Source organism: Saccopteryx bilineata, chromosome 2 (genome assembly GCF_036850765.1).
Source record: "Saccopteryx bilineata isolate mSacBil1 chromosome 2, mSacBil1_pri_phased_curated, whole genome shotgun sequence".
Classification (NCBI taxonomy): domain Eukaryota; kingdom Metazoa; phylum Chordata; class Mammalia; order Chiroptera; family Emballonuridae; genus Saccopteryx; species Saccopteryx bilineata.
Window position 1 is genome coordinate 76,612,273 of NC_089491.1, and position 18,142 is coordinate 76,630,414.

At 46.4% G+C, this 18,142-nt stretch overlaps 1 protein-coding gene across 2 annotated transcripts in view; it reads right to left on the reverse strand.

Moving 5' to 3' along the window:
- The window catches only part of TTC39B (tetratricopeptide repeat domain 39B), a 175,083-nt gene that overhangs the window by 124,388 nt on the left and 32,553 nt on the right, over positions 1-18,142 (reverse strand). For both annotated transcript variants that reach the window (XM_066257285.1, XM_066257283.1), the window contains exon 2: positions 9,438-9,472. In XM_066257285.1, coding sequence (XP_066113382.1) covers positions 9,438-9,472 — 35 coding nt within the window. The remainder of the gene's footprint in view (positions 1-9,437; positions 9,473-18,142) is intronic.

An 18,142-nucleotide genomic window follows, 5' to 3' on the forward strand; every position in this document is an offset into this window, starting at 1 on the left:
CTTGGAATTCTGCTCTCTGAAGTTAATAGAGTTTACCTCCTGCTTTCTTTTGATTAGTGTTAGCAGGGTGTATTTTTCTCCACTCATTTACTGTTAATCTATATGTATATTTATATTTAAAGTAAGTTCCTTAGAGACAACGTATAGTTGGGTGGTGTTTTTGATCCACTCACAGTCTGTCTTTCAATTGGCACATTTAGACCACTGACATTCAGAGTGATTATTGATACATTTGGATTACAAGTTTCTATTTGTTGCTGTTGTTCTTTGTTCCTATTTTTGTTTTCCACTCTTTTCCGGCCTTTTGTGATTTTAACTGAGCATTTTATATGATTCCATTTTCTCCCCTCACTTAGTATATCAGTGATATTCATCTTTTTTACCTTTTATAGTGGTTGCCCCAGTTTAAAATGCACACGTACAACTAATCCAAAACCAATTTCAAATATATGTATATTGCCACTTCACAGTGTGGTTACACTGTAATAGCAAAATAATCCTAATTCCTCCTTCCCATTCCTAGCATCATTGCTGTCATTCATTTAATTAATATATAAACAGACATATACATATAAGATGCATATATGACTGGTTTAATTGTTGGTATTATTATTTTGAACAAACTGTTATTTGTTAAATTAAGAATAAGAAAAAGACTTTATTTTACTTTCATTTATTCCCTTTTCTTTTAATTAAATGAGAGGCCGGGAAGCAGAGAGACACGCATGCACCCTGAATGGGATATACCGGGCAAGCCTTTACAGAGCGAAGTTCTGCCCATCTGGTGTAGCTGCTCTGTTGCTTGGCAACCGAGTATTTCAGCACCTGAGGAGAGGCTATGGAGCCATCCTCAGCACCCGGGGCCAACTTGCTTGAACCATTCTAGCAATGGCTGCAGGAGAGGAGCAGAGAGAGAGAGAGAGAAAGTGAGGAAGGAGGAAGAGGTGTGGAGAAGCAGATGGTCGCTTCTCCTGTGTGCCCTGACCAGGAATCAAACCCCGGACTCCTACATGCCGGGCCCACATTCTACCACTGAGCCAAATGGCCAGGGCCTCATTTATTCCCTCTTTGATGGTCTTCCTTTCTTTATTGGATCCAAACTTCTGACTGATATTATTTACCTTCTCTCTAAAGAACTTTTTAGCCTGACCAGGCGATGGTACAGTGGATAGAGCGTCGGACTGGCATGCGGAGGACGCAGGTTTGAGACCCCAAGGTTGCCAGCTTGAGCGTGGGCTCATCTGGTTTGAGCAAAAAGCTCACCAGCTTGAACCCAAGGTCGCTGGCTCAAGCAAGGGGTTACTCGGTCTGCTGAAGGCCCGCGGTCAAGGCACATATGAGAAAGCAATCAATGAACTAAGGTGTCACAACAAAAAACTGATGATTGATGCTTTTCATCTCTCCATTCCTATCTGTCTGTCCCTATCTATCCCTCTCTCTGACTGTAAAAAAAAAAAAAAAAAGAACTTTTTAAAGTATTTCTTCCAAGGCATGTGTACTTGCAACAAATTCCCTCAATTTTTGTTCACCTGAATAATTTGACTACAGAATTCTAAGTTGGTGTTTGTTTTATTTTGTTTCTCAGTACTTTAAATATAAATATTTCCCTCTACTCCAGGGGTCTCAAACTCGCGGCCCGCCGAACAATTTTGTACTGATTTTTTTTTTGTTTTCAACTGCAGTGAGAAAAGTGTTGCATAACAGTTGCCTTTTGTAGACCTAGAGCCGAACGGCTGTGATCTTGCTCTGCAGCCCACATGCTGAGTTGAGTTTGAGACCCCTGTTCCCTTCTGCTTGGTTTCTGAGGAGTTCGATGTAACTTTTTTTTTTTTTGAGAGACAGACAGACAGGAAGGAGAGAGATGAGAAGCATCAACTTGTTGTTGCAGTACCTTAGTTGTTCATTAATTGCTTCTCATATGTGCCTTGATGAGAGGCGGAACCTTCAGTCAAGCCAATGACCTTAGGCTTCAAGCCAGTGACCTTTGGGCTCAAGGCAGCAACCACACGGTTCTGAACCTGGGACCTCAGTGTGCCAGGTCGATGCTCTATGCACTGTGCCACCATGGTCAGGCCTTGGATGTAATTCTTAACTTCACTCTCCTACAGGTAAACTGAGGTTTTTTCCCCATGGTTTCTTTCAGGATTTTTTTTATTTTTATTTTTTATTTTTATTTTTTGTAGCCTGAACATGATATGCTGATATATAGTTTTTTTTTTAACACTTATCCTGCTTGTTTTCTGAACTTCCTGGAGCTATAATAGCTATGATTTTTTTTAACCTGACATTAATTGGAGAAATTTTCAGTCATTAGTGTTTCAAATATTTCTTCTGTTCCTTTCTCTGTCCTCTCCTCCCAGTGGTCCTATTACACACATATTACAGTTACTGCAGTTGTCCCACTGTAGATATTCTACTCTGTTTCTTCAGTCTTGGTTCTCTCTGCTTTTCAGTGTTGGAAGAGTTTATTGATACGTCCTCTAGCTTAGAGATTCTTTCCTCAGCCATGGTCAGTCTACTAATAAGCTCACCAAAGGAAGGCATTCTTTATTTGTGTTAACAGTGTTATTTTTACCTCTAGCATTTCTTTTTGCTTCTCTCTTAGGGTTTCCATCTCGCTGTTTACATTGCCCGTCTGTCCCTGAATGCTGTCCACATTATTAATTAGACCCCTCACCACATTACTCAAAGTTGTTTTAAATTCCCAGTCTGGAAATTCCAAACTCTTCCCATATCTGGTTTGGATATTTGCACTGTCTCTTCAAATTGTATTTCTTCCCTTGTGGTATACCATTTAGTTTTTCTTGCTAGCTGGACATGATGTACAGAGGAAAGAAAACTACTATAAATAGGCCTGTAGTCCGTAGTAATGAAGTGGGGGGTGGGGGGTGAAGAAAGTGTTCTAAAGTCCTACGATTAGGTCTCAGTCATTTAGTGATCTGACGCCTCTGGACTGTGAACTACGTTAATTGTCAGTTTTTCTCTCCTCCCATTGGTGGGCAAGATGGCTACAGTGAGCTGAAGTTGGTTATTTCTCTTACCCAAGTCCGTTAGGCTCTGATAATACCCCAGCTGGTTAGATTCTCATTAACTAGTTTCCTCTGAGAACAAGCCTTGTTAAGAACAGTATACTCTAGCCTTGGCTGGTTGGCTCAGTGGTAGAGCGTCAGCCAGCATGTGGATGTCCCAGTTCAATTCCCGGTCAGGGCACAGAGGAGAAGCACCCATCTGCTTCTCCATCTCTCTCACATACTCTCTCTCCCTCTCTCCGTCTCTCCCTCCTTCTCTCCTCTCTTCCCCTCCTGCAGCCATGGCTCAATTAGAGCAAGTTGGCCCCAGGCGCTGAGGATGGCTCCTTGGCCTCCACCTCAGGTGCTAAAAAACAGCTCCGGTTGCAACGGAGCAAGGGCCCCAGATGGGCAGAGCATCGCCCCCTAGTGGGCTTGCCTCGTGGATCCCAGTCAGGGCACATGCCCAAGTCTGTCTCTGCCTCCCCTCCTCCAACTAAATAAAAAAAAATTTTTTTTAAAGAACAGTATATTCTATCATATTTCAAAGTGGTTCCTTTTTACTTCCCCTACTGGAAGCCTGAGGAGAGTTTTCTCCTATGCTTCAAATGGAAATCTGGGCAAACTCCTGAAGGTAAATTTCACGATACTACAGGCACACCCTCTGCGCCGTGACTATGTCTCCTTATGTCCCCCTGAGGTTTTTTTAAAGTTTTATTTATTCATTTTAGAGAGGAAAGAGAGAGACAGAAGGGGGAAGGAGCAGGAAGCATCAACTCCCATATGTACCTTGACCAGGCAAGCCCAGGGTCTCGAACCAGCAACCTCAGTGTTCTAGGTTGACGCTTTATCCACTGTGCCACCACAGGCCAGGCTCCCCCTGAGGTTTTTAACTCTCCGAGTTGCCCACACTGAGCCTTCAACAATCCATCAGTCGCAGGTCAGGTATCCGACCCCAGCACTGGTTCCTGTGGCAGTTTCTAGAGCAGTGACTCCCTGTTCTCACCCTTCTCTCCAGCCCTGATATCCTCTCCCCCCCTTTTTTGTGACAGAGAGTCAGAGAGAGGGACAGATAGGGACCAGACAGACCAGAAGGGAGAGAGATGAGAAGCATCAATTTTTCATCACAGCACCTTAGTTTGTTCATTGATTGTTTTCTCACATGTGCCTTGATGGGGGTTAGGGGAGTGGCTACAGAGGACCCAGTGACCCCTTGCTCAAGCCAGATGACCCTGAGCTTAAGCCAGCGACCTTGGGGTCTCAAACCTGGGTCCTCCGCGTCCCAGTCTGATGCTCTATCCGCTGCGCCACCACGTGGTCAGGCCTCCCTCTTCTTATGGATCCAGACTGAGTTGTGGATTTTCCAGTCAGCTCAGCTTCTCACTGGCTAGAACAGAGTGGCAACTTCCAAATCCCTTACATGTGAAACCGGAAACTAGATGTCAAGTTCAGAGTTTTGTTAGTCTGTTACTCTATGACTTGATTTCTTAAAAAATGAATACATGTTAAAAATAGCTGACCGTGCCTTATAAACACAAAGTTAATGTCACTGTTAGTCCAGCACAGCCAGTAAAAACTGAGAGAAACACACGTGACAATGTGTGCTTCCCCTGGTCACATCACTTACAGTCTGACCCGTTTTCATCCCTTAGGCCTGAACCCCTTTCCGGTGAGTGTCTCGTGTCCTAGCCCCTGCTGGAACAGCAGTGCCTCTGTGGGTGAGCCCCAAACACCAGCCCCACAGCTGGATCCTTCTCTCCCTTCTAGATGGCGTCTCCCGTTACCGCCCAGGCTCAGTTCCTGCCACCAGAGTGAAAGAACCTTAACAGTGCCTTTTTAAAAACAATGTCATATAAACAGGTTATTTTCCAAAGAGGACAGTATGAACAGGGAAGGGCGGGGGAAAGAGAATCTTTACAGAGAAGAAACCTAACAAACACCATGTCTAGCTAGGTGGTCAAGTTTAATATCCTACTAAGCCACACTGATAACATATGCCTTTGCCATGATGTGATGAGCATGGCACTTTATATCTGTGGTCTTTCTCCCCAGACATAGGACCTCAGTCTAATCATCAGAAAAAACAGAAAAACCCTAATTGAGGCACATTCTGCAAAATAACTGACCAGCACTACTCAAAACTGTCAAAGTCATAAAAAAAACTAGGGGAGTCTGAAAAATGGTCACAACCAAGAAGGCCTACGGAAACACAGTGACTAAATGCAATGTGGTACCTTGAAGGAGATGATGGGACAGAAAAGGACACTGGGTAAAAACTGAAGAAATTGAATAAAGTATGGACTTTATAAATAATAATGCAGACATATTTGATTATTTTTAATGAGAGGAGGGGAGACACTGAGGCAGACTCCCACATGTACCCCAACCAGGATCTACCTGGCAATCCCCATCGGGGGCCCATGCCCAAATCAGCTGAGCTATTTTTAGTGCCCCGGTCAGTGCTCAAATCAATTGAGCCATTGGCTATAGGAGGGAGAAGAGGGAGAGAAGGGGGAGAAGGAGGGAAAAAGAAGCAGATGGTCACTTATCATGTGTGCCCTGACGGGGATCAAACCCAGGACATTCGCACACCAGGCCAAAGGTCTACCCACTGAGCCAACCAGCCAGGGCCCATATTGGATTATTAATTGTGACAAATGTACCATGCTAATGTAAAAAGTTAGTAATAGGAAAAACCAGTGAGGGGTCTACAGAAGCTCATTCTGAAAGTCTGAAACTGTTCCAAAATAAAATGGTTATTTTTTATATTAATCACAATTAAGTTTTTTAAATCACATAAACAGTCAACAATATAAACATTATAACTTTCAGACAATATAAAAATTTGGAAATCTAACATACAGAAAAATAGCAATTGGCCCTGGCCGGTTGGCTCAGCGGTAGAGCATTGGCCTAGCGTGCGGAGGACCCGGGTTCGATTCCCGGCCAGAGCACACAGGAGAAGCGCCCATTTGCTTCTCCACCCCTCCACCGCGCTTTCCTCTCTGTCTCTCTCTTCCCCTCTGGCAGCCAAGGCTCCATTGGAGCAGAGATGGCCCGGGCGCTGGGCATGGCTCTGTGGCCTCTGCCTCAGGCGCTAGAGTGGCTCTGGTCGCAATATGGCGACGCCCAGGATGGGCAGAGCATCGCCCCCTGGGGGGCAGAGCACCGCCCCTAGTGGGCGGGCCGGGTGGATCCCGGTCGGGCGCATGCGGGAGTCTGTCTGACTGTCTCTCCCTGTTTCCAGCTTCAGAAAAATGAAAAAAAAAAAAAAAAAAAATAGCAATTAAGGGAAAATACTTGTAACAATTATGACAAAATATTAAAGTGTATATATATTTTACACTTCATAAATATATGCAAAACATTGAGAAGAAAGTTAACAGAGGAAAGAAGAATAGTACTGATACAAAAGGAAAAGCAATGTACTAAACAAACAATGATAATAAACAAAATATTTTAAAACTAAGTCAATTAGGTATCTATCATTTAAGCAGCAAAACTTCAAATAATACCCAGTGATGCTAACACTACATCTTAAGCCACTTCACTTATACAGTACTATAGTCACGTAAATTGATAAAAACTCTTCTGGCCCTGGCCAGTTGGCTCAGCGGTACAGCGTCGGCCTGGCGTGCGGGGGACCCGGGTTCAATTACCAGCCAGGGCACATAGGAGAAGCGTCCATTTGCTTCTCCACCCCCCCCCCCTTCCTCTCTGTCTCTCTCATCCCCTCCCGCAGCCGAGGCTCCACTGGAGCAAAGATGGCCCGGATGCCGGGGATGGCTCCTTGGCCTCTGCCCCAGGCGCTAGAGTGGCTCTGGTCATGGCAGAGCGACGCCCCGGCGGGGCAGAGCATCGCCCTCTGGTGGGCAGAGCATCGCCCCTGGTGGGCGTGCCGGGTGGATCCCAGTCGGGCACATGCGGGAGTCTGACTATCTCTCCCCGTTTCCAGCTTCAGAAAAATACAAAAAAAAACAACAAAAAAAAACAACTCTTCTGATAGTGCTGTGGACTGAACTGTGTGCCCCCAAATTCACATGTTGGAGCCCTAACCCCCAATGCGATGGTAGTTAGAGAGGACTTTGGGAGATAATTAGGTTTAGATGAGACCCTGAGAATCGGCCCTTTTGATGGGATTAATGCCCTTATAAGAAGAGATACCAGAGAGCTAGTGTGTTTTCTCCCCCTCTCTCTCACATCTCTTTCCCTTTTTCCCAACAGTAGCCGTCTGCAAGCCAAAAACAGTGCTCTCACCAGAACGTGACCAAGATAGCACTCTGAGTCAGACTTCAAGCCTCCAGATAGCTGAGAACATAAATTTCTGTTGTTTAAGCAGCACAGTCTGTGATATTTTTTTATGGTAGCCTGAGAAAGGCAATTTGAGATAGAATATATAAAAAATGATACAAATATTCATCGCATTTAATCCAGTAATTCTACATCTATAAAGCTAATCTTTGGTAATAATTCAAAAACATGACAAAGCTCTACACATGAAAAAATATTCATTACTTAGTTTTAAGTTTTAAACCAGTAACAATGGAGAAATGCGTAAATACTTGTGATACTCCATCTCACCTAATATGTCATTTAAAAACATTACAAAACTGTGTAGGCTTATGGAAAATGCTTATAATAAAATTAAGTGAGAACCAAAAGCAAAAAACTACAATATGAAGTGAATCATGTAAGTAAATATGAGCAGGATGTACAGGAATCTTCCTGCTTTTCAAAAGTTCACCTTACACCACTTCACTTGTACAAAAGTATTGTTTTCACTAATGGAAAAGAAAGAAGAGAATTTTCACTTTTTAAAAAAAAAGGCAGAGGCCCTGGCCGGTTGGCTCAGCGGTAGAGCGTCGGCCTAGCGTGCGGAGGACCCGGGTTCGATTCCCGGCCAGGGCACATAGGAGAAGCGCCCATTTGCTTCTCCACCCCTCGCGCCTTCCTCTCTGTCTCTCTCTTCCCCTCCCGCAGCCAAGGCTCCATTGGAGCAAAGATGGCCCGGGCGCTGGGGATGGCTCTGTGGCCTCTGCCCCAGGCGCTAGAGTGGCTCTGGTCGCAACATGGCGACACCCAGGAGGGTCGCAACATGGCGACGCCCAGGATGGGCAGAGCGTCGCCCCCTGGTGGGCGTGCCGGGTGGATCCCGGTCGGGCACATGCGGGAGTCTGTCTGACTGTCTCTCCCTGTTTCCAGCTTCAGAAAAATGCAAAAAAAAAAAAAAAAAAAGGCAGAGTGAAATAGCATTCAGTGTCTGTTCTGCAGCGAGCCCTTCCAGAGGCAGCATGCGCCCACGGCACCCGGAGCAGCCCCAGCGAGCCCTCCCAGAGGCGGCATGCGCCCACGGCACCCGGAGCAGCCCCAGCGAGCCCTCCCAGAGGCGGCATGCGCCCACGGCACCCGGAGCAGCCCAAGCGAGCCCTCCCAGAGGCGGCATGCGCCCACGGCACCCGGAGCAGCCCCAGCGAGCCCTCCCAGAGGCGGCATGCGCCCACGGCACCCGGAGCAGCCCCAGCGAGCCCTCCCAGAGGCGGCATGCGCCCACGGCACCCGGAGCAGCCCCAGCGAGCCCTCCCAGAGGCGGCATGCGCCCACGGCACCCGGAGCAGCCCCAGCGAGCCCTCCCAGAGGCGGCATGCGCCCACGGCACCCGGAGCAGCCCCAGCGAGCCCTCCCAGAGGCGGCATGCGCCCACGGCACCCGGAGCAGCCCCAGCGAGCCCTTCCAGAGGCGGCATGCGCCCACGGCACCCGGAGCAGCCCCAGCGAGCCCTCCCAGAGGCGGCATGCGCCCACGGCACCTAGAGCAGCCCCAGCGAGCCCTTCCAGGGGCGGCATGCGCCCACAGCACCCAGAGCAGCCCCAGCGAGCTTCTTCCCCGGGAACCACACTCGGCCTCTCAGCATTGAGCTGTGTCTGGGATTCATTCTGTACGTTCCTTCTCTTACTATCTATCAGAGTTATTTTGGTGTTTAGTATATTTATCTGTTATTTCGTATGAACTGGTAGATTATTCTGGGGGTCTGGGCATGCTCAAAATGTTTTCCAACATAAATTAGTGGTAACTACTTTGTTTTCTGCCATTTTGGCTTACGGAAAGCTCACAGGAAATCTCTACTTTCAGATAGTGGGGGAAACCTGTAAAAGGGCTAGCTACAAACAAAATTTAATCTGCTGGACAACTGTCTTTTATTTTAGTTTAGTTAATGTCATAAGGAATAATAATCAAAAATATATTTGATAGTAACCTTAGATAGAGCCTTTCTTAAGCACAATCATATCCTAACTCTTGAATAACAGAAAAGTGACTTCCTTTTGACAGTGGTCACTAATCTCAAAAAAACAAAAATGAAATATTTACATCTTCCATAAGAAAGCCATCAATTTTTATTTACTACACACTTTTTATTATGTTACTACTTACGAAGAGATGATTTCCAAGGCATCTTCAAAAACGTCCTGAGGGGGAACAAAAAATACAGTAAGTTCCTCGAGAATAAGGAGTGTGAAAGGTAAACACGAATGTGAGTGTGAGTGTGAGTGTGTGTGCAGGGCAGGGCAGTTTGGGTGGGATGCAGTAGAATCACCCAACTCTCACTAAAGAAATGTCTTTCAGAGAAATCAAGCATATGAATTTAAGTGAGGCTTAATTTTTTTTAAATCATTAAAACTGGCCCTGGCCAGGTGGTTTAGTAGATAAAACATCGTACCAGAGCACCAAGGTTCGATCCTGGTAAGGGCACGTATGAGAAGCAATTAAGCAGTGCACAACTAAATGGAACAACCACGTGGAACAAGTTGATGGTTCTCCCTCTCTCTATTCCTCTCTCTCTCTTCCCTCCCTCTTCCTTTTTACCTCTTCCCCCCCCCCTTCCTTCCTTTCTCTCTCTTTCGCTTAAATCAATGGGGAGAAATGTTTTTAATTAAGACTGGTAACCCGGGTTCGATTCCCTGCCGGGGCACACAGGAGAAGCGCCCATTTGCTTCTCCACCCCTCCGCCGCGCTTTCCTCTCTGTCTCTCTCTTCCCCTCCCGCAGCCAAGGCTCCATTGGAGCAAAGATGGCCCGGGCGCTGGGGTTGGCTCCTTGGCCTCGGCCCCAAGCGCTAGAGTGGCTCTGGTCGCAACATGGCGACGCCCAGGATGGGCAGAGCATCGCCCCCTGGTGGGCAGAGCGTCGCCCCATGGTGGGCGTGCCGGGTGGATCCCGGTCGGGCGCATGCGGGAGTCTGTCTGACTGTCTCTCCCTGTTTCCAGCTTCAGAAAAAAAAAAAAAAAGACTGGTAAAATACTTGGCTAGCAATCAAAGTGGGGTTATCTAAAAGACTGTGACTTCTTTAACAGAGTTATCTTTCACTCCTCTGTCTCATTCATCCCAGATAGAGGATAAAACAAAAAACAGGATTTACCCACTTCAGTCTTCTCTTTCTCCAAAAGCTAGCCAAGTTAGCATCCTCCGGGCCTTTATTTCACACCTGACTTCAATAACCACCTAGCTAGTCTTACTGCCACCAGCCTTTCCCGTAGTTTAATCTGTAAACCTGACATAGGACAGCCTTAAGGAACATGCCAATGGCCTGTTCAAAAGCTGCAAGAGAAAAACTCAAATGCATACTTACATCTACTCACAAATCCATACATGTACCCCATACTCATACACACTGAGACACACCCACAATCTCACACATAAACTCAAAATCATACACACACTCATAATTCAAACATACACAGAGTTCCCCCATAGCTGCAAAAATCAAATCGAAGTTCTTCATCCTGGTATTTGGAAGCCACCATAACCTGGTCCACTCGTCAGGGCATCCTTCTGTCCGTCCCTCCCACCTTCACCACAACCAAACACAGGGATTGCACCAGTTGCCCTACACCCACGCTGATACCATTCATTCAATTCTTCACACAACAGCCATGGTTATTCTTTTCTTTCTCTTCTTTGAATAAGCACATACCATCCACTGCTTTATATCAATTCCTAAGATCTTTCCACTGCACTGAAAATAAACCCACACTCCTTCCCATGACCTAGGAAACCCACCTCTCCACCCACCTGCCCCTTCCTCACTCCATGTCAGACACAGGTCTGACCTTCTGTTCCTTGAACAAGCCAAATTCATCCCACACCTCTCCAAATTGTTCTCTTTCATAGAACGCTCCTCACTCATCCCTTTCCTGTGGCTGACTCACTCCCTCCTTCTGCTTTCAGCTCAAAAAGCCACCTCCTCAAGGACTGGCTCTGACAACCCTAATTAAAATTATTAAAAGTAGCAGTTTAGCCTGGCCAGGTAAGATAGCACAGTGGATAGAGCATCAGCCTGGGATGCAGAGGACCCAGGTTAGAAACCTCAAGGTCGCTGGCTTGAGTGCGGGCTCACCAGCTTGAGCGCAGTCGCCAGCTTAAGCATGGAATCATAGGCATGACCTCATGGCTGCTGGCTTGAGCCCAAGGTCACTGGGTTAGCAAGGGGTCACTGGTTCAGCTAGAGGCCCCAGGTCAAGGCGCATATGAGAAAGCAATCAATGAACAACTAAGGTGCCACGACAAAGAATTGTTGCTTCTCATCTCTCTCCCTTCCTGCCTGTCTGTCCCGCTCTCTCTCTCACTTAAAAAATAAATAAATAAATAAATAAATAAATAAATAAATAAATAGCAGTTTTACTTACAGTTTTTCATCATCTGATTTATTTCATTCATAACCTTATCATAATCCCTAATCATCTTGTTTACTTGGCTACAATCTGTCTCCATCAGGGCAGGTTCTTATTTATCGTGTTCAAAGAAAACTTGCCAGGGCTTGACACAGAGTTGTGCACAATGAATATATGTTGCCTAGTGAATGAGTAAATTGAGCATAGACTGTCAGGGCACTGATCTTACCACCTTATTGAGAGCGACGATGTAGAAATGAGGAAATAGGGATACAGAAGTTTTCCCTTGGGTGGCCATTAAGTTTGAACAATGTTTAAACTACACTGCATTTTGCATTTAGGCATGACAGGAAAAATTTGTATAAATACTAAAAAGAAAAAATAACATGACAAATGGTGGCCAAACAGAATTGAGAATGGGGGATACCTGACCCCATAGTATTCATCTACATTAATACTATGTTCTGCAAGGGAAGCAGGTAGTTCTGTCTTAACCCCACTTTCCTGTAGCAACATCAGAAGCTCATCAAGTATCTGCCAGCAGAGAAGTGAACCAGTCCTGAAGTAAACGATCCTAAGCCAAAAATAAAAAGATGCTTCTCTGGCCTCTATAAAAATGTCTAAGTAAAAAAGAATCTTTTCTCCAAATCAAAAGTCTGAAGATGCTCTTGATGTCACAGCTTTGCCTTTTTGAATCACATGTTAGTGACCCACATGCCAGCACAGAGGTTCTTGTACAAAGGGTGTGGAGAAGAGGAGAGTCCGTCTTCCCGAAACCCAAATCCGGCTGTGATGATCAGCTGCCTATACCAGACACCTGCTCACAATCCTTCCGATATCACTATTAATCCCACTCCGGGGACCTTGACCAAGTAAGGAGCAATGTGAAGAACAGGCTCAAAAGGCTTCTGTGCATCCGTCCCCCTCCTTGCAAACCTCATCCCAGAGCAGGGCACACAGCAGACACTGAATACTGAGTGGACTTCAGAAAGGACAACTTAGGAAGCCAGCTCTCCACTTAAAAGAAGACCAGACTGACATTTACACTTAAACAAGAAATAAATCCATCACTACCCTCAGAAAAAAATACGATTATCAAGTAAGAAATCATTTTTAATTAATTAGGTAATAGCTCTCCATTTTTTCATATGCAGAAGGTTCTCTAAATAAAGCATACTATACAAGGTGGTGACCATAGCCAACAACACTGCATTATGTATTTGAAAGTTACTAAGAGTAGATCTTAAAAGTTCTCACCACAGCCTGACCAGGTGGTGGCATAGTGAATAGAGCATCGACCTGGGATTCTGAGAAACCTACATTTGAAACCCCAGGGTCATCAGATTGAATGTGGGATCATAGATATGACCCTATGGTTGCTGGCTTGAGCCCAAGGTCACTGGCTTGCTCAAGGGGTCACTGGCTTGGCTGGAGTCCCCTGGTCAAGGCATGTATGAGAAGCAATCAATGAGCCTGACCAGGCTGTGGCACGGTGGACAGAGTGTCAGACTGGAGCACAGAGGACCCAGGTGAAAAACCTTAGGGTCGTTGGCTTGAACACAGGCTCATCTGACTTGAGCACAGGGTCGCTGGCTTGAGCATGGATCATAGACATGACCCCATGGTTGCTGGCTTGAGTCCAAAGATGGCTGGCTTGAAGCCCAAGATTGCTGGCTTGAGTAAGGGGTCAATCAACGAACAACTAAGGTGCATGCTCTCGTTTCTCTTCAGATCGCATAAATCTTTCGCCTTTTAACTAAGGTGCCACAACAAATAATTCATGCTTCTCATCTCTCTCCCTTCCTGTCTGTCTCTGTCTCTCTGTCTCTCTGTCTCTCTCTCTCTCTGAACAACTGAAGTGCTGCAACTACAAGTTGACGCTGCTCATCTCTCTCCCTTTCTGTCTCTCTACCTCTCTCCCTCCCTCCTTCTCTCTTTCTCTCTTAAAAAAAAAAAAACTCGCCTGACCAGGCGGTGGCGCAGTGGATAGAGCGTCGGACTGGGATGCAGAGGACCCAGGTTCAAGACCCAGAGCTCGCCAGCTTGAGCACCCACCAGCTTGAACCCAAGGTCACTGGCTCCAGCAAGGGGTTACTCGGTCTGCTGAAGGCCCACGGTCAAGGCACATATGAGAAAACAATCAATGAACAACTAAGGTGTTGCAACGCGCAATGAAAAACTAATGATTGATGCTTCTCATCTCTCTCCGTTCCTGTCTGACCCTGTCTGTCCCTCTCTCTGACTCACTGTCTCTGTAAAAAATAAATTAATTAATTAATTAAAAACTCACCACAAAAAAAGAAAAGCTATAAATATGTGAGGTGATGGATGTGTTAACCCTATCATGTTAATCATTTTGTAATACATATCTCAAACCATGATGTGATACACCTTTAACTATACAATGTTTTATATTAATTATTGCAATAAAGCTAAGAAATTTTTTTAATTAAAAGATGTTCGCCTGACCTGTGGTGGCGCAGTGGATAAAGCGTTGACCTGGAAATGCTGAGGTCGCCGGTTCGAAACCCTGGGCTTGCCTGGTCAAGGCACATATGGGAGTTGATGCTTCCAGCTCCTCCTCCCTTTCTCTCTCTCTCTCTCTCTGTCTCTTTCTCTCTCTCTCTCTGTCTCTCCCTCTCCTCTCTAAAATGAATAAATAAAAAATTTAAAAAAAAAAAAATGTTCAAGGGCACACAGGAGAAGCGCCCATTTGCTTCTCCACCCTCCGCCGCGCTTTCCTCTCTGTCTCTCTCTTCCCCTCCCGCAGCCAAGGCTCCATTGGAGCAAAGATGGCCCGGGCGCTGGGGATGGCTCTGTGGCCTCTGCCTCAGGCGCTAGAGTGGCTCTGGTCGCAACATGGTGACGCCCAGGATGGGCAGAGCATTGCCCCCTGGTGGGCAAAGCGTCGCCCCATGGTGGGCGTGCCGGGTAGATCCCAGTCGGGCGCATGCGGGAGTCTGTCTGACTGTCTCTCCCTGTTTCCAGCTTCAGAAAAATGGAAAGAAAAAAAAAAAGATGTTCAAGTCTACTGTTTTTTATTTATATGAAAATTAAATAGTAATGCAGAAAATCCCTGGAGGTCTAGGACATTAGTCTAACCAACTGGAGATGAGGAAAGACGAACGGGAAGGAGGAACAGGGAGGGAGAGACGACTCTGTCTATGAAGACCAGATGAAAGGTGAAATTGTTTGTTCATTTTAAAAAGAGGAAAGAGCCTGACCAGGTGGTGGCGCAGTGGATAAAGCGTTGGACTGGGATGCGGAGGACCCAGGTTCGAGACCCCGAGGTCACCAGCTTGAGCGCGGGCTCACCTGGTTTGAGCAAAGCTCACCAGCTCAGACCCAAGGTCACTGGCTTGAGCAAGGGGTTACTCGGTCTGCTGTAGCCCCACAGTCAAGGCATATATGAGAAAGCAATCAATGAACAACTAAGGTGTCGCAACAAAAAACTGATAATTGATGTTTCTCTCTCCGTTCCTCTCTGTCCCTATCTATCCCTCTCTCTTAAAAAAAAAAAAAAAAAAAAGAGGAAAGGTAAAGAGCAGAACTAAGATTTACTGATTTCCTATTATGTACAGTACCCTTACAAAAGCTATCTCCTTTGCTCCTCCCAATTTACAGCAAGTAAATCCAGGGGCAGGTAATGACTTGCCGAATGTTACACAACTGGCAAAAGTGAAGGAATTATAATTCACTCTCAGATTTCTTTAATTCCAAAGTAGTTTTTTTGTTTGTTTGTTTGTTTTTGTATTTTTCTGAAGCTGGAAACGGGGAGAGACAGTCAGACAGACTCCCGCATGCGCCCCACCGGGATCCACCCGGCACGCCCACCAGGGGCGAGGCTCTGCCCACCAGGGGTCGATGCTCTGCCCCTCCGGGCCGTTGCTCTGCTGCAACCAGAGCCACTCTAGCACCTGGGGCAGAGGCCAAGGAGCCATCCCCAGCACCCGGGCCATTTCTGCTCCATTTCTCCCGCCTTGGCTGCGGGAGGGGAAGAGAGAGACAGAGAGGAAAGAGGGGGTGGGGGTGGAGAAGCAAATGGGCGCTTCTCCTATGTGCCCTGGCCGGGAATCGAACCCGGGTCCCCCGCACGCCAGGCCGACGCTCTACCGCTGAGCCAACCGGCCAGGGCCTCAAAGTAGTTTTTAAGTGTTAATAAAACTATCCAAAGCTTGGAGCTGTGGCCGCTGGCAGGAGTGGAAAGGAGTGAGAAAGAAGGGGGCGGCGTACCCCCTTACGCCACACTGAGGCATTGCTGGAACAGCCCTCCAAGAATGGTTTCATTCTCTAGGAGAACGAACGTACTTATGTTTGACTTTGCTACTTAATATCAGATTAGAACCCAGAGGCAGTGAGGTTACAGGTTAATGTGTAGATTTCTGAATGGTGTAAAACCGCAAAGGTTGTAGTTATATTGCCCAGTTTCATGTCCAGCCTAGCAATCTTAATAGAACATTCTTCTTTCTCAAGCCTATAAATACCTAGTTGCTCAAATACACTTTGAATCTGTTTACCATCTCATTGGTGTCCGTCTTGATGGGCTAAGTAAAATGTTATATCTTTATGAGAGTCATATTTCTAATTGTTTAAAAGTATACTTTGATATTAATAGTGACAATATACTCTCTCTCCCTGGATAGCTGCAAATACAGTTTCCCAGCTTCTTGAGGAAATGATGAGGCTCTACCTGGGGGATGAAATACCAAAAGTCAAAAAGAGACTGTCTGCTCATACCTCTAATACATATACCCAGGGACCAACGCTTCCTTTTCCTCTGACTCACTAGGTCCCAACACCCAGCTCAAATTCTACCCCTTCCTGCCACGGCCTTGGAGAGCTCCTGTCCTCTGTGGGTTCCCAAGAGGACACCCAGGTCTGACACTTGATCTGCAGTGAACTGATAGTCTAGCCTCCCTCCTAGTGCTAGTCTTAGCCTGGCACTAAGTATGCCCGCATATATTCATCACATAACTAGAATTTTCTACCTCTGGTCTATCTGCTTCCCCATAATCACCATCAACTTCCCGGTACTCTTGGTGCTGGTTTTCATTTCCCCAATGATTACCATAAACTGGATTCCCTTAAACCACCTAGAATTGGGTAGGCACACCATGTGGACTCCAGCTGAAATATATGTAGCCAGAGAAGCTTCCAGAGTCCTTCCAGTTTAAGGAACATAAGACAGGAAAGCGCATGCTGTGGCACTGGGCTTTGCTCACAGAGAAGCCTCCACGGGTAGTTCTTCCCTGGAAGGCAGCTAGCTGCCTTTGCACTGCCCTCCCCATGCTGGGGCCAAACAACCTTGAGGAGCTGCTCCCTTGGGCGTACTAAAGTCAATGTTTAACTTACCACACCTGGCTACTGATCATACATTGCCTCAAAATGCTACCTTTTCCAAGAGCTTATCTTGACTTTCTGGGTAGAGTCAAGAGCTATCATACTCCTTTTGAATCCACTTTATAATCTAACACAGTACTGTGAACTTCACAGACTCTTAGCAAATAACCTCAGCTGACTGGCTGGCTGAGAACCCTTGTCTTGAGACGGATGCTCCTTACCTTGAGCAGTGTCATTTTGCAATTTAGCAAATGGGTTAACCCTGTTAGGTGAACGATTCCCTGGAAGACCTTGTGGATACAAGGATAGTTCCCACCCCCACCCCAGGCCTGCTCCTTGCTGAGTGGAGAGCCTGCCCCCAGGTGGATAGAGGACCCTGGTCATGAAAATAGAGAAGTGAGGAAAGGGGGTAGGGGTGCTGTATTCACTATCAAACCTTTTCTGAACAATTTTCATGATAATTGGTTAACTTGGTCATATTCTGAGTATAAAAATGCATGAAAGTGCCTGACCAGGCAGTGGCACAGTGGATAGAGCATTGGACTGAGATGCAGAGGACCCCGGTTCGAAACCCCAAAGTCCCCGGCTTGAGCACAGACTCATCTGGCCTGAGCGCAGGCTTACCAGCTTGAGCGCGGGGTTGCCGGCTCAAGCATGGGAATCACAGACATGACTGGCTTGAGCCCAAGGTCACTAGCTTGAGCAAGGGATCATTTGCTCTGCTGTAGCCCCACAGTCAAGGCACATATGAGAAAGCAATCAGTGAACAACTAAGGTGCTGCAACAAAAGATTCAGCAAAGTTTTTTTTTTAATTGATTTTTAGAGGAGAGGGTGAGAGAGAGAGAGAGAGAGAGAGAAAGGGGAGGAGCAGGAAGCATCAACTCCCATATGTGCCTTGACCAGGCAAGCCCAGGGTTTTGAACCGGCGACCTCAGCGTTCCAGGTCGACGCTTTATCCCACTGCGCCACCACAGGTCTGCAACAAAAGATTGATGCTTCTCATCTCTCTCCTTCCTGCCTGTCTGTCCCTATTTGTCCCTCTAGCTGACTCTGTCCTTGTCAAAAAAAAAAAAATGCACAAAAGTACATTGAAATGACAGCAAGTTCTTAATAAATATTTAATTAAAT